The sequence below is a fragment of the Rhinolophus ferrumequinum genome, chromosome 26, assembly GCF_004115265.2.
Source record: "Rhinolophus ferrumequinum isolate MPI-CBG mRhiFer1 chromosome 26, mRhiFer1_v1.p, whole genome shotgun sequence".
NCBI classification, from domain to species: domain Eukaryota; kingdom Metazoa; phylum Chordata; class Mammalia; order Chiroptera; family Rhinolophidae; genus Rhinolophus; species Rhinolophus ferrumequinum.
In genome coordinates this window covers 13,822,407-13,846,064 of record NC_046309.1, presented here as the reverse complement: position 1 = coordinate 13,846,064, position 23,658 = coordinate 13,822,407, and the positions used below count along the sequence as shown (strand labels likewise).

The 23,658-nt window shown below is 38.6% G+C and overlaps 1 protein-coding gene across 2 annotated transcripts in view; it reads left to right on the top strand.

The window, feature by feature from the left end:
* Positions 1–23,658, top strand: part of EXOC4 (exocyst complex component 4) — a 634,133-nt gene that overhangs the window by 170,353 nt on the left and 440,122 nt on the right. For both annotated transcript variants that reach the window (XM_033099157.1, XM_033099158.1), the window contains exon 9: positions 3,381–3,469. In XM_033099157.1, coding sequence (XP_032955048.1) covers positions 3,381–3,469 — 89 coding nt within the window. The remainder of the gene's footprint in view (positions 1–3,380; positions 3,470–23,658) is intronic.

Genomic DNA, 23,658 nt, shown 5'->3' with positions numbered 1-23,658 from the left:
TGTTTTCAGTAAGTAGAAGTGACTGCAGTGGAATATGGTTATTGGACTACCTAGAACTTTTTTTAAAAAATTGCAGGGATTTGTTTCTCGGGAGTTTTATATATAATGAAGGGAAATGAAACTCTCCAGTTGTTTCTGGGGAATTTATATGAAATGAAAGGAAATGTAATATTTCAGCCTTTGAAAAACCCCAAGTGCCAAGAAACAACCTTTTAATAAAGTTATGCAGATCTCTCTAGCTAAATTGCATTGGTTTTATTTGATTTACTGGAAATTCTTTTTTCTAATTACTACCTTAGCTAACTTCCTCCCCAGCCCCCACCTCCTCAGGCCATCCTAAGGATATGTTACTTGGTAACAGCTAACGGTTAATATTATTATTAACATTAATAATAATAACAGTAATAGCTACTATTGATTGAGTACTTACTATGTAGCAGGCACTGTGGTAGATAAATTCCTCGAAATAATCTCAATTAAACATAATTTAATTCAGGTTGCAGCACATTTCAGCCGCTGGAGTACTGGGTAGTCCTCACTGAGTGCTAGCTGACGCATTAAGCCATTTTCATGGATCATCTCATTTACTCATTACTACCTTATAGGTCTTGGTTCTATTTTTAATCCTTTTTCATATGTAAAAAAGGAAAAAAATTGAGGCACAAGAGAGAACTTATGTAGGTTCACATAGCTAGCAAGTGTTAGAAGCGGGATTGAAATCTTAGTAGACCTGTGTTCTTCTGAGGAGTTAATAGATATTTAAGAAGTTGTATCTATAAATCTAAGCATGTAAAGTAACTACGGAATATCATCACAGTTTTTTGAATAGTTTGAGGCTCCAGTGTCTTTTATTGATTCACTTTTGAGATTTTTTTATTGCTGTTATTATGGATTCATAGAGTCCTTTTAATCAGTAAGGAAAGTTTGCACAGTTCATTTATCTGTGGTCTAGAGGAAACCCACAGTAGAATAAAATGCGTTCTGTTCAGTGAATGTATTCCTTTCTTTTTTCCTTTTTACAGTTTTATTCAGAAGTTAGATGCAGGATCAGTAAAAATGCTTTACTCTGTAGGTTCACAGGTGAACCACAGGTAGTTTAAAGCACAGGGACGTTATCGTCTCCCACAATCACGGTGCCTGTCGAGAAGTCGTTGGGCAGCACCGGCCGGGATCCAGCCCTTTCCATTTCTCTGCCTTCGTTTCCACCCCGATAAAAATGGTGACTCCAGGGAAATCGGCTGCGATTCTTCCTGCAAATCCTTCTTCGTTTTAATTAGTAGAGTTTATTTTTTTATAGTAGTTTTAGGTTTTTAGAAAAATTGAGCAGGTAGTACAGAGAGTTCCTTATGTTCCCTGCTCCCCCGGCTTGTTCTGGTATTAACATCTCCCATGAGTGTGGTGCATTTGTTACAGATGATGAACTAATAGTCATACATCATTATTAGCTGAAGTTCATTATTACATTAGAGCTCACACTTTCTTGCACAGGTCTGTGGGTTTTGAGAAATGTATGATGTCATCTACCCACCATTTCAGTCTCCCCTCCCCTCCCTTCCCCTGCCCTCCTCTTCTTTCCTCTTCCCATGTGTTGTAGAAATAAGGTTTCAGGGTTTTTAGACTTCATGCTGTCAGTCATCACCCCTAACTTTCAACCTCAGACCCCAGATACCTTTTCAAATATTTAGCCAATCCTGAAATTATGGTATGGGAAAGCATACCAATTGTGGGAACTGAATAAGTGAACTTAAATAATTGTTGCACATTTATTATTGTATCCTAGTAAAAACTCATCACCCACACAGAATTAGGCCATCATTACAGATCTGCCTCTTTTAGTCTTGGTTTTACCGTTAATGGGCCCTGTGAGCCAGAGCTTGGGGGCCTCAGTGCCTTTGCCTAGAAAATAAGGAGGTGGGACTGAATCATCTCTACAGCCCCTTACTGCAAAATTCCCTCCATCTGTGACTTGGTGCAAACGTAAAAAGGATTCCTGAGTAGCAAAACTACATCAGGTCACAAAGGATGAAGAATTTGGCGAGCTGTAATCTGTTGTCATTACATCCATGGAGGACTTGATGACACTTTAATTGGCCCTAGCCAAGGTTAATTAAGTGTGTTTAAGTTCTCTCTTGTTGTATAAAGTGTGCCTCTCTATTCTTTGCTCGAGAGTTTATTTCTTTCCCTTTTCATTTCTGATCAATAGTTGTCAGCATGCTTTTTGGAGGTCAGTGACTTCTTTTCTGTACTTGACGGGCAGGTGGCACTGAAGGCCTGCACACTCTGCTGTCCTTCTGGCTGTCAGTGTCCTCTTAGTTCTCGGCAGGGTGCAATCTAGAGAATCAAGGAGGCCTGGTGTTTCCCTCAGACTGACATTCACCTCAGTACTCGTCTTCCTTGCCAAAGAAAGGATGAAGAGGGCAGGATGGTGCGCCTTCCTTGTTGCCAGACACCGATTCCATCGTCACTGTTGCTCCTTCCTCAAGTCGCTGTTTACCCGAGTGGCGCTAACTCTTAGAAGGATTTCTCCCGTCGTCATGTTTTTCTGACTTTGAAGATCTCAGGTTTGAAGTGGAATTTCTTGGCACATCAAAGGAGTTACTGTTTGACACAGTCATAATTTTAACTGTTTTTTTCCTTATCTACAAGTTTCTCTTAAGAATGAGATGTTTTGTTTTGTTTTCTGTTTTTGTTTTTTTTCCCTTTCAGTTTTCAGAGATGTGTTCTATATCATGAGGCTCCCCTCATGTTTCTGACCTCTGACAGAGTTCCGGGTAGGTGTGAACTGTAGCTTAGTATATTCGAGAACATCTTACGTGGCAGGTCAAAACTCTGGCAACCTTTCAGAAACTGTACTGTTTTTGAGGACTTTTAAGGAGAGACCATAAATGCCTTGCTTCTTTGGTGCAGTTTGTCAGCAGCATTTCTACCACGTCCTTTGTACTAGTCCTCGAACTGGGGGAGTTAGAAAGGGAAGTTGTCTGCTCTGAGGAGCCAGGGTTTCCGTGGTGACAGCTGGCAGTCATGATGGCCCTTCAGCTGGTTAGCAGAAAAATGGGAATGACTGTATCACATAGTTTTGTTGATGTGTGCATAGGGATCCTGGCAAAGGACCTGGACGCAAAAGAAAGTTCTACAGAAGAGTGCTGCCCCCATTGAAATGGAAAGTGGGCAAAGGATCCTAATACTGCTGAGGAGGAGGAGCGTTTATGGTGAATCTCATTGATAAGTCAAGGTCTCTGGCAGCCTGCCCTGGCCCTGCGGTAGACGAGGCAGAAAGTCCTCTCCGTGGCACCTCAGGGAGCATCACACAGACTAGAGGGGAATCCTTGTGCTATGTTTGGTTACCACCTAAGCATTTGTTTATCCCCGTTTCATTGCAGGTTCGAATCGTCTTCCCATGCCATCAGTATGAGTGCTTATCTGCGAGAGCAGAGAAGGGAGCTCTACAGTCGGAGTGGAGAACTTCAAGGTGGGTGATGAAATTTCCCTGGAAAAATTCGTTTTCTGGAGGAAGACCTGAAGTGTTTGTATAATGTGTGAATTTCAAGTCTGCATTCACAGGATTCTTTTAAGATAGCCAAGATGTAGAGGCTTGATAATCTGTTGCTGTAGCATTTCCCATCATCTGCTGGCAAGCAGCTGAAACTGTTACTGTGGCCACAGGATTTATAGACCCACTACCATTCAAGTGGGAACTCAGAGCAAAGAGGTGTGCTCTGTCTCTTCTTGCTTAAAGGTGGCAGATATGAGTCCAGTCGCCCCAGGGGAATGCCAGTCTTCTGTGGCTGCCACTGTGGCTATGATTGTTTTCAATATTTTCTGGAATACGTCAAGAGTAGCTGAGATTCGGAAAAAGGCAAATGAGGCCTCTGTCATTATTGAAAGGGAGGAAGGCTTCCTCTAAATAGTATGTTCTAATCAACATAGCTCTGATAACACAGGTTATTTGATACCCGTATGTGGTTACGAAAGAGTTGTGATCTTCAGAAAAAATTCTTAAGGAAATAGATTATAAGTAAATTTAATTAAATCCAAAATGAGACCAATAACATTTCCTTCTGTGACAAGTGGACCTCCTCGTGGTAAATGTAATCGAGAAAGATTGGTTAGGGTTTGCTAAGTGCAGGACATCCGAGACCTCGGAAGGGAAGGGCGTTGAGTACGAGGAATCACAGATAATAATTTAAGATCCAGTTATGAGAGTAAGGCATGAATGTCAAAAACAATAGCACAAAGTAAATGCTGACAGCTAAGGAGGAACATACACCAAATTGCTAGAGGAGTCGAGAGAAGGGAGTGATTATTTGATTATTTTAGATCAGCAGGCTTTCATGAGCGGTAGATAAGAACATCTTCACTGTTTTTTGCATTGTAGGCACTTGGAATATTTTGAGGTGACTAGCCTATCCAATTATATATTTAGTTTTTAAGACTCGTCATAGTTCTGCATCAAAATATTATGAGGTAACCGGCCAGCCTTTCTGGAGTTAAAGACTATTGCCTAGTCATTCCTATGTTCGCCTTCATTATTCATCTAAATACCTAAGATTTTTCTAAAGATCCCGCTATGCTCTCTCATTGTTTTTTCACAGCACTGATTCCACAGCTTATACATATAGTTATCAGAACTAAAAGCCCAGAAATGTTTGAGGACATAAGGGAAAGGAAATTAGCCTACCAACATTTTATTAGTATTAAAGTGTTACTGTACGTCCTGGAAAACATGAAGTGTGCATCTTGGAGTCTGGAAATACAGGAGTGCAGAGAGAATTGGGGCAAATGAGGCATGATCCACTCTGTGGTTAGACAGGGAGTGAAGGGGCAGGGGTCCCCGGCTCTCGCAAGCAGCTACCTCCCTGGAGTATAGGGTAGACTGCTGGTAAGGAGAGGACAGTAACAGAACAACACATTCTTGTAGGACCGATCGTATTTGAACTGCCACTTAGGGGGCATAACACATTATGTAGGGCTAGAGATACTTCCAAACTCACAATGTCTTAATTTTAATTTCAGAGTTGGCTTAAGGAATAGTTTAAATTTACTTTCATTTTTCTCTCTACCTGGCTTCTAGTATTTTAAATTCTTTTAATGGGGACAAAAAAAGGCTTTTTTAATTTTTTTTATTTTTTAGTTTAAATCCTGATCATTTTGTTTTTTATTAATTAATAAACTTAATTTTTTGGAATAGTTTTTGGTTCACAGCCAAATTGAGTGGAAAGTATGGAGCGTTCCCGTATACTTCCGCCCCCCAACACACACAACCTTCCCTACTGTCACCATTCTGTACCACATGAAGCCCTTCACTGGACACTTAGAGATGAAAAGGTAGAGCACGTAATCAACGGAAGACCACACACCACGTCAGCAGTGCAGCCTGTCACTCACTCAGATTCCAGCCTGCTTAGTCCAGAAGGATAAAGGACTGATATTAGATTCTTTCTCTTCTTTTTTGTTAGATAGTAAGAACAGTAAGACAGTAAGCACTCTGTGCTCTCGCCATGTGGAATGATTTTCAGTGGCCTCCCACCCCTGGCTGTCTGTGATCTCGGGAGAGACCGTACAGCGAACAGTAGGGGGCTCTCGGCCCCAACTTCCTATGTTTAAAATCTAACTCCCTATTTACTAGCTTCATAACCTCTGTGCCTCTGTTTTCTTATCTCTAAATGGGGATAAAAACAACGGTACCTGTTCCATGAGGTTTTTGTGAAAGTTAGGTAAGTTCAGCTATGAATACTGTTTAGAAAAGTGTCTGACGTATAGTAAATTTACTATACGTCTGACATATAGTACATGCCTTTCTTCTCTAAAATTGTTATTTCTGCTACTGACTCTTCAAAGTTTTCATATACATTCTGTTTGTCTCTTGGTCTGGCTAAATCCTAGTCAGCTTTCCAACTTAAATGTGTTTGTTACTTATTCTGATGGGCCCTCCTTATTTGTCCCTCCTCTCCCCAACCTACTACACAGACAGTGTCATTCATTCTATCTGTCTGTCTGTCTATCGATCTATTTATCTATCATCTGTCTGTCATCATTGTGGCCCCCCATTGTGTGCTTACATCTTTAGTGTTTCCTTTCTAAGCACTTTCCACACTATATTGTGCATTACTGCTGACTTGTTTGAGTTTGCTATAAAACTGTAGGCTCCGTGAGGGAAATACAGTTTGTGCACCTGTACTTAGTTTTAGCACAGTGTCCGGGTTAGTAAATGTTCAGTAAATGCCGACTGACTCAGTGATAGAGTGAGCGAGGGCAGCTGAGGTCTAAAGTGGGAAAGAGAGCTTACCACTGAGGGGTAGGAAGGGACCCAAAGGAGAAGCAGCCATTATCAGCTTCAGCGGTTGACATGGGTTTTTAAATTGAAGGAGCAGAGGCAATGCGTAGGTATAGTTTTGTTCTCTGGAGTTATACGTAGCTTTATAAATAAAAATGTTGCCTTTGAGTCTGTCCTAGAACAACACTGCTGTGTGTAATTGAAAAACATTTTAAAATCCAACTGAGTTACAGAGCAATTTCATCCTGTGAGATGGTTAATTGAAGAATCACTATAATCTAACTAGGAACTTTCCTGTCCTTCAAAAAGTTAATTGAAATATGGAACTTTTAAGCAATTGTATTTACTGGCGTCCAACAAAATAGGAAGCTTTATCTCTGGTTACAAGGGGAGAAAGTAGTTAGCAAATGTCATTCTCATAACAGTCATTAAAAAATAATTTAGTTGAGTTGAGCTGACACATCATATGCTTGGTGACAGACTAGATCAGCTGACCAGTTTTTGTAAAAGTCAGATGGTGTTTTATTCAGGAGCGAAAGTTTCTCTGATGAATGAAATGCTTTTAATATTTCAGTGGGGGAAAAAAGGGAAGAATCACACCTGTATTCCATTGAAAACGACCATCCTTTTTCAGTTATTCTATTAATCTGACTGGTCCAAGGACTGCAGTGAGATCTGCATTTCAGCTTATCCTTGAAAAGGTATAATTGGATAGTTGAGTCACATCGTAAGAGACTGGCACAGGATCTCTTAACGCCATTTAGCTGCAGACTTTGCTTCCCAGTGGTGTGGTTCATAGGGGTCAGCTTTTCCTTCTGTTGCATAGAACGCAATAAAGAAATTCACCAGAAAAGACCATCAAAGTAACATTAAAAAAACTCCAGTTTTACAAAAAGTTAAGTTCCTGCCAACATTTTCAATTTATCATGCAATTAAAAATGTTACTCAACCTACCAACACACAAGGGGAAAAAAGAATGAAAAATGAAATGAGATTTCTTTGGTATCATCAACCCATCTCAGTTGGCTCTAACTGTTACGGTACAGATGGCTCATTATGTAGTCTGCTGTTGGCAATGGGGCTGAGGAGGTGGGATGCTGTTTCAAAGGGTGCGAGATAACAGGTGGAAACCTAACTTGTGTCTGTGTCTCCGTTAATCAGAGACTTCCTGTTGTTTTCAGCGTCTCCACTGCCTCCTTGTATTGCTGAGACAGCCGTGTTGTAGGTTAGAAAGATATTAGTTTTAATGGACATTTCGCTTGGGTGTATAGCTTTCAGGTTTAATGTGTGATTCTTCAGGAGAATGAGATAACTGACGAACACATTATCTCATGAGGGTTAAAAGAAAAAAAAAGTCAAAATACTGCTGCTCATGACCAGAATGAGCTCTTAGGTTATTTAGTCCCACTGGGCCTCGGTTTTCTCATTTGAAAAACAGAGCTGTTATCAGTTCCGACCACTTTAGGGGCGTACTGCGACTATAAAATTAGATATTAAAACTCTGGAAAAATTAGAGCAGCTATAATTGATTTAAATTAAAACGGTGCTTTTAAAACTTTATCATTTTGGCATTCGGACTGCGTCCACTTCTTAGTCTCTTGTTTTCTCCTCCCCACCCATCTCACTGTTGCGCTGAGGTGGCTCGCCCCACGGTATCCAGGGACCTCCATCTTGGCCTGCCTGGTCAGTGTGTGTTTTTCTGTGTTCATCTCACTTGATCTTTCAGCAGCTCTTGTTCTTTCCTCCTCCTCATGTTCTTTCTGCGTCTTCTCAAGCACTCGTTGAAGTGTCTCAGGGTTTGGTCCTGGGATCTTTCACTCTATAAATTCTCCCCAGCAGATCTCAGCCAAAACCAACCTCGTGCCTGGGAGCACATGACGTCTGGGTCTAGGTATTATCTTGCCCAGGTATTGTCCCCTGACCTCTTCCAGCATCCCACCCTCTGCCCCATCCTGTCATTCTTTTATCACCATAGGTTTTTCTATTTTCATTATCATATGCTTTTCTTAATATGTTATTAAGAAAATAATATATTTCTTGTTAACCTGTTAAAATTTCTACATTTTCCTCAAAATACCCAGGATGCAAGCCTTATTTACTCATTAGTGCATGCCGGTGCCCATGACAATGCTTGGCTTGAATTAGGCACTTTAAAAATATATGGTACAGTTCTATTTTCTGCCTTGACATATTTTGAAAATAAATAATTGGTGTAGTGCGTAGAAATTAAAAAAAAAAAAAATTTGGTGCAGGAGGCCTCCAACTTCAATCTCTCCTTTTTTGTGGGTACAAGCCTACTTATTTGAGAACCCCTAGTGGGAGCTTTGATAAACAGAGTAGGAGTCCTGAGACGTTGCTCATTTTTAAAGATAATGAAACTCCTGAATGGGTAGAAAACATAATTTGTCATTGATCCAAGTCAAAATGTATACTCAGCTTTTGTTTTTGTTTTTCTTATGTACTCAGTTTTGATTATAGTTTCTTTTCTGTCTTGGGGCTACTTAGTACTTCTGTTTGTACTCAATAATATTACCTTTAGAGTGCCATTTTTATACCCACTAGTTTAATGAGTGGCATTTCTGTAGCCCTGACATTAAAGTATTCAGTAAAGCTCCAACCACTTGAGAATTGAGTTCTCTAAGAGGATTTGCTTTATGTAGTAAATATGGAAGTACTAGCATCAGGGAAAACAGGGCTCTTCTACTGACCTGACCTGAATTTTCTGTTTTTCTCTCTAATGGGTTGTTGGTGACTGGGGTTGTGAATACTTAATGATATTGTATGTAAATAATCGTTTGGAGGTGCCTTGCCTTAAGGTAAGGCAATATTTGAAATAGATAACTATGAGTTGATTATCCTTTTACAAAAGGATATATAATAGGAGTCTCGGAATTAGCAAGCTGTACTGTAATGGAGCATTTAAAACAAGATTTCACTTGTGCACACATTTTCAGGGACATTTTGGCTGAAATGAGGTATAGCAATTTTATACTCATACCACGTATTTGTTCCACAGCCTTAAATATGAGGAGCGCTTATAAAGCTTTATATCCTGAAATTTGATTTGAAAATTTTCCTTAATGATTTTGTTAATAACAATGCAGAGGACATATGAAAATACATACTTTTTTCTTCTTCTTAAATTTGCATGTAATTATTTGAAAATAACCTTAATATTTCATAGTTATCTCTTCTGTTTTAGGTTCTAAAATAGGGTATAAAAATCGATTATCCTTCCTTTTGTATATTTATATTCTTGCTTTTTAATGTACTTGTATGTAAGGAAATGAAATTATAATACAATTTTTATAAATGCTAATTTCTTTACCTGTACCTGAGAAGTAGTAAGTAATAAATATACTTTCCTCAGGTCATGAACAGACCAATGCATTATTTCGAATCTTTTAGGAAATAAAAGTATTCTTATGTTAAGACTGTTATTGAGTGTACCACCTCTTAACCTATGCAATGTAGATATTTATTTTATTTAAAGATGTTCTTTGTGGACTTAGTTTACGTGAAATGATTTTTTGAATAATTCCAGTTCATACATCATCCTCTCTACCCATGGCAGCTGTACCATATGGAAGAGACTGGAAGTCATGAGAAAATAGATCTGGAGAGTGCAGGATATCCATCACAAAGCCTTAGTAAAGCCCAATAAGAACCTCACTCTTGAGAAATAATCCTTGCTTATCGAACAGAACTAGTTGATAACATATCTTACTTTAAAAAAACTTTTATTCTATTCATTCATTCATCTGTGCAGATAAGGGAAAAGTGGGGATGCTGTTAAATGAGACACATATTTGACTTTTAAAAGTGATACATATGCATTTTTCTTTATATTATACTTCCATTAGTAGGTGTGTTTTTTTTTTTGAAAAAAAAAACGAACAAAGTATGACAAAATGTCAGCAAAAGCTTTTAACGTGATGTAACAGAATATTCTAAAAGTTAGCTTCTCATGTTTTTCATTATTGGGTTCACAGTTTTTTAATGTAAAAATAAGAGCTTTGGTCATTTTTTAAAAGAATTTCTTTAGGCCCATGAGAAATTGTATTTTTGGTAACTCTCGTAGTTTATATAATGTAACCAATTCTGACTTGAGCTTTTTTAGAAAATAGAGAAGACCACAAAGATATATAGTATATAGTGAGGAAAGTCATTATTAGAAACTGATGAGAATGCTAAATAAGTTTATCATTGTCTCAATAAGATACGATTCATAAAGCAATTCTACATTTTCAAAATGAAGGCTGGGTCCTTTTAGCAGTACTAATAGAGATTATCTGAAGTGATCTCATTATCAGAAGAAATTGATGTAACATGCATGTAATAATGAGTCTAGAGAGTAAAACAGTAGGTTTTAATGGTAGAAAGTGCTTTAGAACTCATAACGTAGTGCTTCTCAAATTCATTTTTCAGTTATAGAACCTATCTTCTGTTTAAGTCTTATTTCACAGTTCAGTAAGAAAATAAATTCACGTGGAGGTGGTTTGACCAAGTGGGGCTGGGGGCTCTGAGACCTGCCTGCTTAGACCCTCCATCCCCACTGCATCTCCCTCTTTCCTCTTTTCCGTGGGGCACCCAAGACACTGTGAGAAAACTGAAGACTTTCAGAAGCAGACCCCTATATAAAGGAAAATTTGATATGGGAGAGAGGTGACATTACAGATTTATAGGGATAGGAGAGAATAGTCAATAAATAATAGGTGGTGAAACCATTGGTTCTTCATAAACAAACGAAAAAAAGACATTGGATTTGAACCTCGTGTCACTTAGGAAAATAAATTTTTGCTGGGTTGAGAACTCAAATGTGAAAGGCAAACCCTAGTGACAAGTATGTTCCTAGCAACATTGTTTGACTAACAAAAACCTGAAAATAACTCAAATACCATGGACCAAAGGAGAATGGGTTTATAAATTGTGGTATAGCCATATAGTGGAATACTGTTAGGTTGGTAAAAAGTAATTGCAGTTTTTGCAATTGTTTTTAACCTTTTAAACTGCAATTACTTTTGCACCAACCTAATACATAGCAATGAAAATAAATGAACTAAACTATACTGTACATTAACTTGGTTGAATCTCAAAAGCAATTACGTAAGAATATGTATGGTCTAACTGCATCTGTATGAAGTTCAGAAACAGTGAGAACTGACTAGTATCTTCCTTAGTCATGTATCCTTATGTGAAGCACAGATATAAGACTCAGGAAAGAGATGGCTGCTGGAGAGGATGGAAGAGGATGGAATCATATAATCGGAGAGGAGCACATGGGGCTTCAAGCGTAATGGCACTGTTTTGTTTCTTAAGCTAAGTTATGGGAATACTGTTTTCTATTTTATTTTTAAAACCTGTACAAGTGTCATATACACTTATATATATTATACATTTTATAAAAAGTACAAATATAACAATTTTTTAAAAAAATTTTTAAGTCTCCAGAGATAAAACCATATAGGTAGAGTACTACTTTCATTAGAAGTCTAAGCCAAATTTGGAGTTGTCTGTGACAGCTGGAGTCGTCGTTTGGCCTGCACGATTCCATTGAAACTCCAGGTCCAGGTTATTACTGAACTTGTACTGTACCTTAAGGAGTTTATGAGAAGACAGCTTTAGGTCAGGAGGGCTCCCTCCCCCCTTTACCTGCTCCTTCTTCTCTCTTCCTTCGTCTGGGATGTGAGAACCTAGCATTAAGTGAAGCCAGCAGCTGGTAGGCTTTTGTTTCCTATGTTTCCTAGGACTTTCTGTGTATTAAATCTCTACAGATTTACCATGTTTATTTGTCCTGACACTTCCCTGGGCCTTTGGGATACAATAATTAACAAAGCCAAGTGTTGCCTTTGAAGGATCAAAGAGCAGAAAGGACCGTGAGTGTGTCACAGAGACTGCCACTTGTCCCCGACGTCTGTTTTCCCTTTCCTCTACATTAGTGAGCACCTGATTTTTAGCCAGACACATGGCCACCCAAAATAGACATTTCCAAGCTTTCCTTGCAGCCAGCCATGGACATGTAATCTAATTCTCACCAATCTAATGGGAGTGAATTTGATGTGCATGACCTCTGGTCTTACCTTTTTTTTTTTTTTTTTTTTTTTTATCTGGTCTGCCAATTTTATTTTTTATTTATTTTTTAATTTATTTTTAATTTATTGGGGTGACAATTGTTAGTAGAATTACATAGATTTCAGTTGTGCAATTCTGTATCACATCATCCATAAATCACACTGTGTGTTCACCACCCAGAGTCAGCTCCCCTTCCATCACCATACATTTAATCCCCCTCACCCTCATCCCCCACCCCCCAACCCCCTTACGCTCTGGTAACCACCAAATTACGTTCCCCAGATTAATTTTCAAACCCCGTGGCCATCCTGTGGTCACCGACTGCCCTCCAATCCCCTCACCCTCTCCCCCCACCCCCCACCCCTCCCGCCCATCTAGCAACCCTCAGTTTTTCCTCATTGTCTCCCAAACTGTTTCTGATTAGTTCATTCACTTATTCTTTTCTTTAGAATCCGCAAATAAGTGAGATCATATGGTACTTATCTTTCTCTGTCTGACTTATTTCACTTAACATAATGTTCTCTAGATCCATCCATGTTGTTGCAAATGGTAAGATTTCTTTCTTCTTTATGGCTGCATAATACTCCATTGTATAAATGTACCACAGTTTCTTAATCCAGTCATCTACCGATGGGCATTTTGGTTGTTTCCATGTCTTAGCTATTGTGTATAGTGCTGCAATAAACATAGGAGTGCATAGAGATTTTTGAATTGAAGTTCTGGATTTCTCCGGATAGATACCTAGGAGTGGAATTACTGGATCATAAGGTAGTTCCATTTTCAGAATTTTGAGATACCTCCATACTGTTTTCCATAGCGGCTGCACCAGTCTGCAATCCCACCAACAGTGCACAAGCGTTCCCTTTTCTCCACATCCGCGCCAGCACTTGTTGTTTGTTGATTTATTGATGATAGCCATTCTGACTGGGGTGAGGTGGTATCTCATTGTGGTTTTTATTTGCATTTCTCTGATGGTTAGTGAGGTTGAACATTTCTTCATATGTCTGTTTGCCATCTGTATGTCCTTTTCAGAAAAATGTCTCTTCAAGTCCTCTGCCCATTTTTTAATTGGATCGTTTGTTTTTTTGGAGTTGGGTTGAGTAAGTTTTCCATAGATTTGTGATATTAATCCCTTATCAGATATATCATTGGCAAATATCTTTTCCCATTGCCCGTGGGTCCAATCTGCGCCTCCAGCCAAGAAAGACGGGAGCCGACTGGTCTTACCTTTAAGGGGAGCGAACAGGCTCTGTTTTCTGACAGCCCCGGGTGTGTGTGCAGATGTTCTTACCCGTGATATGAGTGAAATGTGGTAATGCCATCTTAGACCAGGCAGGTGAGACAGAACCATCGGGATGGAGCTGTGAGATAGGAAAAGCCTGGGTTTCTAATACGATGGAGTGTCACACTTCTGGTCACCAGAGCCACCATCCCGCCCCCAGACATCTCTGAGAGAGGAATAAACTCTGTCATAAGTCACTAGTATTTTGGTTCTCTGTTCCTTGCAGCCCTACTGACATCCTAATTAATTCAACATGCAAACAAGTGACCCCAGCACTATGATGGGCGTTATGATGGAGTTGTATATACATGTGACTGAGGTGTGTGTGCAAAGAGCTAGGAAAGCGGGGAGGCTTTCATAGTATTTAAGTTTCAAGCTGCTTATAAAGGACGACGAGAAGCTTTTCAGATAAAGAAGGGGTGGGCATTTTAGGCAGTGGGCATGGGAGGAATAAATGTATGAAAGTGTGAGGGGAGCTTTTGTCTTTTCGTAGCATGAATTGGATATAACTTTTTCTATTACTTAGGGAAGTCAGCTGATGTATACAGACCTTCACTGGTTATAATTTGTTGCTTTCAGGAACCAGAGACGATAGAAAGGACTCAAAAACTGCTGTCAATGGCTTCGGCCATTGATGATCATTAACAATAAGAGAGAGAAACCAGTGGTGTCATGGTGATGACGGGAAAATGAGTCACTGTTATACTTGAGCAAAAGCTAAATGGAATCACATCCTGGATTTTCTGAGTGGATTAGCGAGACCACTTTATTATTTAAAATCCTATAGGAAAAATAACTTTTAAATGCCATAACTGTGGTGTATCGGCTGGAGGTTTTGGCAGGGGCTGGATCAGGAAGGACCAACCTAATTAATTCCAAAGTACCTTGTTCAGCCTGGACCACAAACACCAGCTTGGTTGTGGATGAAGGTTGCAGAATTCTGTGGGCTCACATCTGACTTCCAAATTGTATGTTTCCGTCCACACCAAAATTACACCAAGTTACTTCTGGTTTCACCACAATTTTAAGCTCAGAAAGCCCGTTTTATAATAATATATGATAGTATGTGTGAATGCTGCATGAATATTGTAATAGTCATAATATAGGGTGTTCATTCCTAGAATTGTGATGACAGCTACTGAATTGCAGCCAGTTCATTTGCATATTCGTGCCCACTTAGCTCAAATAAGTCCCTATTTGTTTGCACATTAATGTCTGATTTCAGCACCAGTTAACTGATTTACATAGCCCTGTTCGGCTGGGTAGTGAGATGTTCATATGTGGAATATCGGTGCAGCTGTTTGTGTTTTGAATACCTTTGGAAACATCTTAGTTTAGTGGAAGGACTACCTATTAGTCATTCTGCTTTTGCTAGGGAAGTCACTACCTTTCTGAGTCCCAGATTACTTACCTGTATCATGAAGTTCGCAACACTTACCGGGCCTTCTTAGGGTTGTTGTATAAGTATCAATTGACATACTGGAGAGGCAATATGCAGTCAGTGTCTCTAGGCCCCGCTCCTGAGATGTCGGCACATGGGAGAGTTCTAGGTGCCGTGGAAGTCAAGACATGCCATCAGATACGGTGATAAGTACTTTGGGGAGCATGGAGGAGAAAGCACTTGGCATTCCCAGCGGGAATTGCAGAAGGTGTTAGACAGGAGGGATATGTATACTGATATTGAAAAGATGAGTTAGCCAGACCGACCAGGGGAAGGGCACTTACTGAAACCACGTAGGGAGACGATGTAAAACACACCCCAATGTGTGAGAGCGCCATTGAGCTGTAGGTGTTTTGTAGTGGTTGAAGCCGAGTGCATGGGGATGAGGGCACCTGGACGTGGGAGGCAGGCGGGCAGATCTCAGGGGGCCCCGTATAGCAGCAAGAAGGCCTGCTTTTTGTCCTGTGGGTGACAGGGAGTTCCCTATGGGTTTACTGTGGGCAAGGTGACGTAATCAAATCTGCAGTTTTGGAAAAGCACTCTTTCTGTGTGGAGGATGCATTGAGTACAGTGAAATTGCGGGCAAGGAGGCAAGTTGTGATGTTATTTCAGGTGGGAGCTTAGAGAAGATTCTGCCAGCTTTTCAGAAGGTTGATAGCAGTGAAGATGGAGAGGTGGGAATAGATCCAAAAGCTAATTGGTAGAGTCAGTTGGACATGGTGACTCATTCTGCGTGGAGTCTTAGCAAAGATAGGCATTTTGGCTGATTCCCACATTTTCCAATCTGGTGACTTGTGTAGATAATGGTCTTATTTGTTAAGACAGGAAGTAGAAGAAGAGGAGTAGTTTTTTTATGGAGTGTTAGATAAGGGGTGAAGTTAGCTTTTGAAAATGTCTATTTTTATATTTGTTTCTCTTTTAGCTTTGTTTAGATCTTTGTATCTCATCTAAACTATTATCAACTCCCTCCTGTTTTAGGCATTCAGCAGTTTTTTTTTTTAGAGTATTAACATTTTTATTTTTATTTTTTTCAGTTGCAGTTGACAGTCAGTATTATTTTATATTAGTTTCAGATGTACAGCATAGTGGTTCGACATTAATATAATTTGTGCACTGATTCACCCCGATTAGTCTAGCACCCACCTGGCACATACATAGTTGTTGCAACATTACTGACTATTCTCTATGCTGTACTTTGTTTACACCCGTGACTATTTGGTAGCTACCAATTTGTGCTTATTAATTCCTTCACCTTTTTCACCCCCGCAACCCCCCTCCCCGCTGGCACGCTCCTGTTTAAGGCTCTCAGCAGTTTCTGATTACCTGTCACCATTCCCCTTCGTCGGAGGTGGAGTTAGGGTTTTGTTCCCTCCTTTCTCCTCCTGCTAGTTTAAAATTGCAAATACTACTTTTTCCTTTCTAGGCTTTGGTTGATTGATTAATTTTAGTGCCCATTTTAGTCTCTGAAGAATATGAATTCTTTAATTTTTAGTCCTAGATGTACTCTGCATTTGCTATTAAAATCTAGCTATCATTTATCTTTCTTAATAACCTGTGATTTTTGTGCAAGTCACTTACACGTTTTCTCTATTGTAAAGAGAAGTGAAATGATTTCTGTGGCTCACTCAGTCCAAAGCTCTAGATTCTTAAGTCTCAGCTCTTTGTTCCCTATCTGTTCCTAGAAATCTGACTCTGAGGACTCATTAGAGGTTTAGAGTGTGGTCTCTGCTGTCAGGCTTGCTACCTGGGTGACTTTGGGCAGATTAACTCCTTTGTGTATCAGTTTCATTTTCTGTAAACGGTGAATAGGTAACGCACCCGCTTCACAGGGCCATGGAGAGGAGGAAACGAGGTAGCCTCAGGAAAATATTTAGAACTGAGCCTGATACACATTAAGTACCGAAGAAATGTGAACTACTGTTCATTTATCTGTGACCCCACAGCCCATGGCATCATTCTTCACACTTCAGAGACACTCAGTAATTTTTTTTTAATGAGTGAATGAATAAGTATGCTACTGTGGTGGACAAATAAATTCCAATAGACTCTCCTAGAACGGTCTTCAGAAGTTCTTTTTGCCCTCTGTTTTCTTCTTTAACAGAAGTCCTTTAGCTAGAGTGTTCAGAAAACATGTTTACCTCGTGGTCAGCCCAGCCTCGTAATGTTAGGTGGTCTCCTCTGTGATGGTGTGGGTGGAATTCACGTGTCTCTAACCAAGAGGCCAGTACTTACACCTGCTCGTCCTACTCCAGGCATAAATATTCATGACAATAATGAAAGTGGGCATTTCTCTTCAAAATTATTTTGATCTTCAGTGTCACTCACTCTGAATTTTACTACACAAATAATGTAAATTATTACAGTGTAATGCCCAAGGGGAATAATTAGCTCCGTCTTAGATGGTGTTTGTTTAGTGTTTAGCTATAATTATTTCGTTTTACACTTTGGCATTTATAGTTTGCCACAAATACTTTGAGAAGTGATAATATACATTATATAAACAGAAATCGTGTCTCTAACACATGAGCTTTTAGTTCCCTGTGAACCGAATCCTTTCTGTTCTTTTTTTCTACCTTATTTTATGATTATTATTGTTACCATTTTATTTCACTTCATATTGTGGTAAAATATACCTACAATAAAGTGTGTAACATGCATGTATCTTAAATGTATATCTAAATTTCTGCTTTCGTATAAATCTGTGTAAACACCACCTTGAACGTTTTCTCATGCCACTTCCCCATTAGCCCCACCCCCCTCGAGGTAACACTATTTTGATTTCTAATCCTATCATTTAGTTCTCACGATTCTTTAACTCTCTGTAAATAGAATTATACAGTGTCTTGTGCGTCTTGCTTCTTTTGCTCAGCATAACGTCTGTGAGATTCATTCTTTTATGAATAGTGTTCTTTTATGTATCAGTTTATTTTTATTGCTCTATAATATTCCACTGTATGATGATAGGGTGATTTATTCATTCTCCTGTTAATAGATATTTATTATACCCACTTTGGGGCTCTATAAATCTGCTATGAACAATTTTGGACATCGGCACTTATTTCTCTCGGGCATATACCTAGTAGGAGTGGAATTGCTGGATCATGAGATGGGCGTATGTTATTCTGTGTCATGTCTTTTGGAATAACTTTTTCTATATCTACCTCCATGCAGTTTTTCAGTATAGAGAAAATAGATGTAACTGTTTTACAAGTCAACTGGAAAGTCACATATGTATTCATTTAGATGTTAAAAATAGTGCTTTCTCAAAATATTCATTGTATAGTTTCAGCAGCTTCTTTTAGTTTAATATTATCAAACAGCAGAGAGTGAGTTCTAAAAAAGTCCTGCTCTGAGGCTAATAATTATCAATTGTTGTCTTACTAATAATCACAGGACTAATGCAAAATCTGCTGATTAAGACTTTCCGTTTTTCTCTGAGTGCCACTATGGCAGCAAATGGTATCTTAAACTGACACGATGTAAATTAAAACTTGGAGAATACAAGACCTAGTCTAGGAAAAATGAAGTTATGTATAGGTGACTTGTTCCATTTGAATTAATCAAAGGGCTGCTGGTGTAGACCAGCTGTGTTCTCTGATGACAAAAATGAATCTTGACATTCTGGATAATGAAAATTCAGTTCAGCACCTCTTAGAGATATGTATGATAATATATTGTCAGTCAGAAGAAGAGGGAAGGGGGAAACACAAACCCCTGCCTTATTAAAATAGACAGTGTGACAAGTGGACATTTCCAGATCTCCAGTTTCTAGGGGAAAAAATGTCAGGGGAAACCTCTTTTTTTAAAAAATGATAGGAATAGCTGTTTTGTGGAACGACGGTGAAAAGATTTGACTTAACGACACGTGGCCTCTTTGACAGTTACCTTTGTTCATGATTCCTGGTTTCATGGTTTATTTTACTGGGGTGCAGGGTGAGGCAGGAAAGTCCTGGAAAGGAGACTCACTTTTTTGGTTTGACAGTATTCATGTAATCATCTAGTTCCTACCTTGTAAGCCCCCTTATTATTTCCTCTGCGTGTGTTTTTTCTAGTTTGGCGGATTAGTTGCACTGTCTCTTCAAAGGCTATCCAATCAAGGAGGGGTTATTAAAACCAGGGCGATTTATGACTGAGAATTAATTAGAGAGGCATTTTCATGCAAAACATCCAATTTTTTGATTAGCAATGGAGCAGGGCCGCAATTAACACTCTAGGAAGCTTAAATTTCCAGCTTTTTGATTCTCAGGAAATGAGATTATCAAACCAGGGTCAGACACTTGAGAGTAAAGGGAGGGTGGGGGGTGTGAAATTATATGTAAAAAAAAAAATTGTCTTTTGATTTTAATTCTGAGATTGCTGTTTAGTCAATGGAAAATTCAGAGAAGAGGAAGAACAAAAAATCTGAAAATGCAAGAACCTGAAATGCCTGATTCTGTAGTGGCCTATTTGCTATGCAAAGTATCTTGTAAATGTTTGCTTGGAATATGTTTTAGGAGCACAGCAATATTTTTTGTTCCTGCCTTATTACTTATTCAGTCTTTTCCAGTAAATTTCTTTTAGATATTCAGTGGCTGAACAAATATTTAAAGTGTTTATATGGTTTGGCAAGAAGCCACAATTTCTTTCATTAGAAAAAGAACCTTCTTTTCTAAATGGTGGTTTGCTATTTTTGGAGTCTATTTATTTTTGTTGGTGTTTTTAATTATTTTAAATCACTTGAGTCATAGTTTAGGTAGTGAGTTAACCTCTCAGGGCATAGATTACCACTTAATGATATGAGACTTTTGTCAAGCTTAGGTGCCTGAGATAAGAAGTAAGGCAACCCCAAAACAAAATGTATTCTGTCATCGGCATAATTGGTTCTCTGCAAGGAGTTGCAACGTAATGAAAATTCATTTCTTGAAAACAGTTTTTACCTTCTCTTCTCTTAATTTAGACATCAAATTTCAGTTGAGAAAAAGAGGAGCAATTTATCTTTTGTGCTAGCCCACTCTGCCCGGGTAAAGCTCTTATTTTTCTCTTCTTCATCCATTAGGTTCTAAGATTCCTAAGGAACCTTGTCAGTATCTGTGAATCACATCACCTTCTCTTCACTGCCCCATTTTTTGCACTTGGTGCTCTGCATATCTGAAGCTGTCAATATGTATTACTGATGGACTGTCTGCTTACTGACATCAGGGAACTTGTTGGCATTTAGTACTAAGATGGAACACTGGTGAAGAACCTTTCCTAGGCATTGGGTAAAGATTGGTTAATAGGCCTGCATAAATCTGACTTTTCTCCTCTTCCCCCAGCCTTGATTTTCTGTATTTGCATGAAGGATAGGGGCTTTTGTTAGAATCTTGGGGGTTATTTTTAAAAACAGCTTCCCCAGCAGTTTCTGGACTGTACTAACCATGACAGGAAGAGACCATACAGCCTCTGTATAATCAGTGACTTTTGTTGTTGCGTTTTTCTCCCCAGAGCATCTCTGATTTAGGAACATGATTCATTGATCTAGTTTATCATTCTTCCCACCCCGCTATGGCTTCTCAGTTTTATTTGTCAGTCCTGCTTAAGCCTCCTTCCTTTGTTGGGGAAGAGTATCTATCACTGGCTGAATGAAAATTGCTACGGTTTAATTTCGGGGGAAAAAGGAAGAAAAACTGACAAGCTGAGGCTGGAGAGTCGATCTTGTCAGATTTGTAGCTGTCAGACTCAATGCTGGTCTTTATGTTTTTGGATGTTAACGATTATATGATTTTTTTGGTGCCCAATAAATATTTGCTGAAACAATTGATAGTGTTATGCTTATAGATATTTTCTTTGTTGGAAAATGTTTCTGTATTATCAAGTTCATCACTCAGGGAGCCTAAACAGATCAATTAGGGATTCATAACCTATATGTGCATATATTGCGGGGAGGGGTGCGTGGGTGGCCTCCAGGAGATTTCTGGGGGAAGCAGGAAGAGAGTGCCTAGGTTTCATTCGGTTTGCAAAATGCAGTTATTACACATGTGTATGTGTGTAAACACACACATTCACAAGTACACATACCAATCAGTTCCCAACTTTGAAAGACTTATAATTGGTTGAAGAAAACAATAAAATAATTTCAATGAATGCATAGAAAATGATATCCTTCTGTAATAAGTGTGAACTAAATACATATATACCTATATTCAAATGTTTACTTGAGTATCAAAAGTAGTTAGAAGTAATTGAATTTATAAAAGTTGGGAAAAATTAAGAGAGGCATAGTAATTAAATATGAATGATTTTAAAGAAAGCAAGGATTATTGTTGAGTGGAGTGGGCAAACCAAGGGTATTCTAGATTTTTTTTTCCCCTTCTCTAATGTTAGGTTTTTAAAAACTTTAGTTTGGTATAGTTCAATCAACCAGTTAACTAAATAACTTGATTTGCTTTAAGAGGCTTGCAATTGGTAATAACCTTATTAGATTCTGGAACTCCCAGTGGTGGAGAGAAGGTGTCAGCTATTTTACTGACAACATTTCTGTTTTGTTTGGTTTGCTGTGTGTTCAGTTTATATAGTGGTGGATGATGGACTTGGGAGAAGCTATTTAAAAATCTTTGCTGGTGATGGTTGGAAAAGATGGCTTTTACTTAAGTATAATATAATCAGTTTTTAATAGTAGTTGACTCATGTATGTTTATATGATCACAGATATCTATCTGTATAGGTACAGATATTTATTAAGGATATAGATAAATATTTAATTATTATTGAAATTTCTACTGGGAAAATTACATTGTTCTTGAGTGTCTGAAACTCTCTATTCTTTAATCCCATTCTCCATTAAAATACTTGACTTGTTAAGGATATCCTATTCTAGCAGAAATAGTGTAGGAACAAAGAAGCCTATTTTCTTAGGATCCTGATCAATCTAATTTATGAAATTAGATTTTTTATGTGCATGGTGGTCAGTGAAATGAAAGTTGAAACCTTGGGGTTCAAAGCAATGGATTGGGAGAGATTCAAGTCAGAGATTGAAATATGTGAATCATCTATGTGATAGATGGAAACCCTGGAGTTGTGGAACTTCTATCCTGGGATAAATGGAAAGAGAAGCTCAAGAATAAGACTTAGTTGAAGAAGGCTTCACTCCTCGTGAGACTTGAGTGCCGTGAGTAAGGTGGGGAGAGGACAGACAAGTGGACAACCAGGGTTTATAAGTGTAAAAGTCTTACATCATCAGCTTTTTAGAAAACGCGCCTCGATGAGGTCTTAATACTTCCTAATAAGCATAATTAAATGTTTGTTTTTGCTTCTAGTGTCCTTCTGTCATTTTTGTGCCCAGTATATCCAAAATTACAGGTTTATTTTAATAGTTTAATAGTCTCTAAGTTGACTACAAGTTCTTGAGTTAGAATTGTATGTCTTTAGCAACCATTGTGATAATAATGAAAAACAATCTTAGTCTAACTAACGGCCTCTTGTCTTGAATGGAAATAGCTTGTTCTGATGACATGAAATGAACCACAGCCCTGAAAATTTTTCTAATACAACACCAAGAATTTCTCTCCATCTCTTACATGAACCTTCTTTGAGGCCCGGGTAATTGCAAGACCTCCCAAATTCTTGAGAGGACCCCAAGCTCATACTGATTCTTCTAAGAATTGAGTACTATTGCACATTAGTGTTTCCAGATTTATTTCTAATTGCTTGATAGTGTAATAACAAAAGCTTGATGTTCTATAGCTAGGTTCCCTTAAGTTATGTAAAAAATGTTGGAAATGATTAGTAGCTTGGATGACTTCCCACATTCCTCTCTGGGCGCCTTAATTGCTGTGATTTTGTGGTTGTGTTCAACTTAATTGCCATTAACCGCTGCTGCAGTCTCTTGCTTATTTACTGAGCTGTCATTGCTCATCAGCAGTATTGCTTGCAGGACACGTGAACATTCCCTTTTTCAAATGTTCAGTGAATGTATAAATACTTCAAAATGGTCTTCCTCAACTAGAAGTTCCTTTCAAATGGGAGACACGCTGAAGAAATGTTTTCAAAAATTCTCTTTTTCCATAGCAGTTGACTTATTTGGTAGTTGTGCTATATTTGGTGATTGGATGACAGGTGATGTCTTAGAATATCTAAATGGATAAGGAAGGTAACATTTCTCTATATTGATGTATGACTGATTTGATTCCATGGTCGTGGTCTAGTAATCTAAATGTTCTAGTGTGTATGACTGAAATTTAGATTGCCCTCAGTGATGTGAAACCCCTCAAAAACATTATATTCTCCTGTGGGACTCAGAAGCATATTCTGAGTTAATATAATCCAGTGGTTTTAGAACTGTGTTTGTTCCCTAGAACACTTAGAAACCTGAAGAGTCTAAGAAACTGACCACTCAAGATTCCCAGTGCTCCCCTGAAAGCTTCAACCAGGGAGGCTGAAGGATTTTTTGTTTCTTTGTTGTGTATGTTGGGATTCAAGATTTTTTTTTTCCTTTCAAATGTTCCTTTGTATACCTCTGTGGTTTTTGAATTTTATGCATGAACTTGTTGTTCATGGTTGACTGGTGTAATTTTTTAAAACTTAGATAAAATCTTTCAACCTCTCACTGCTGTTCCTCTGCCCAGGCGATAT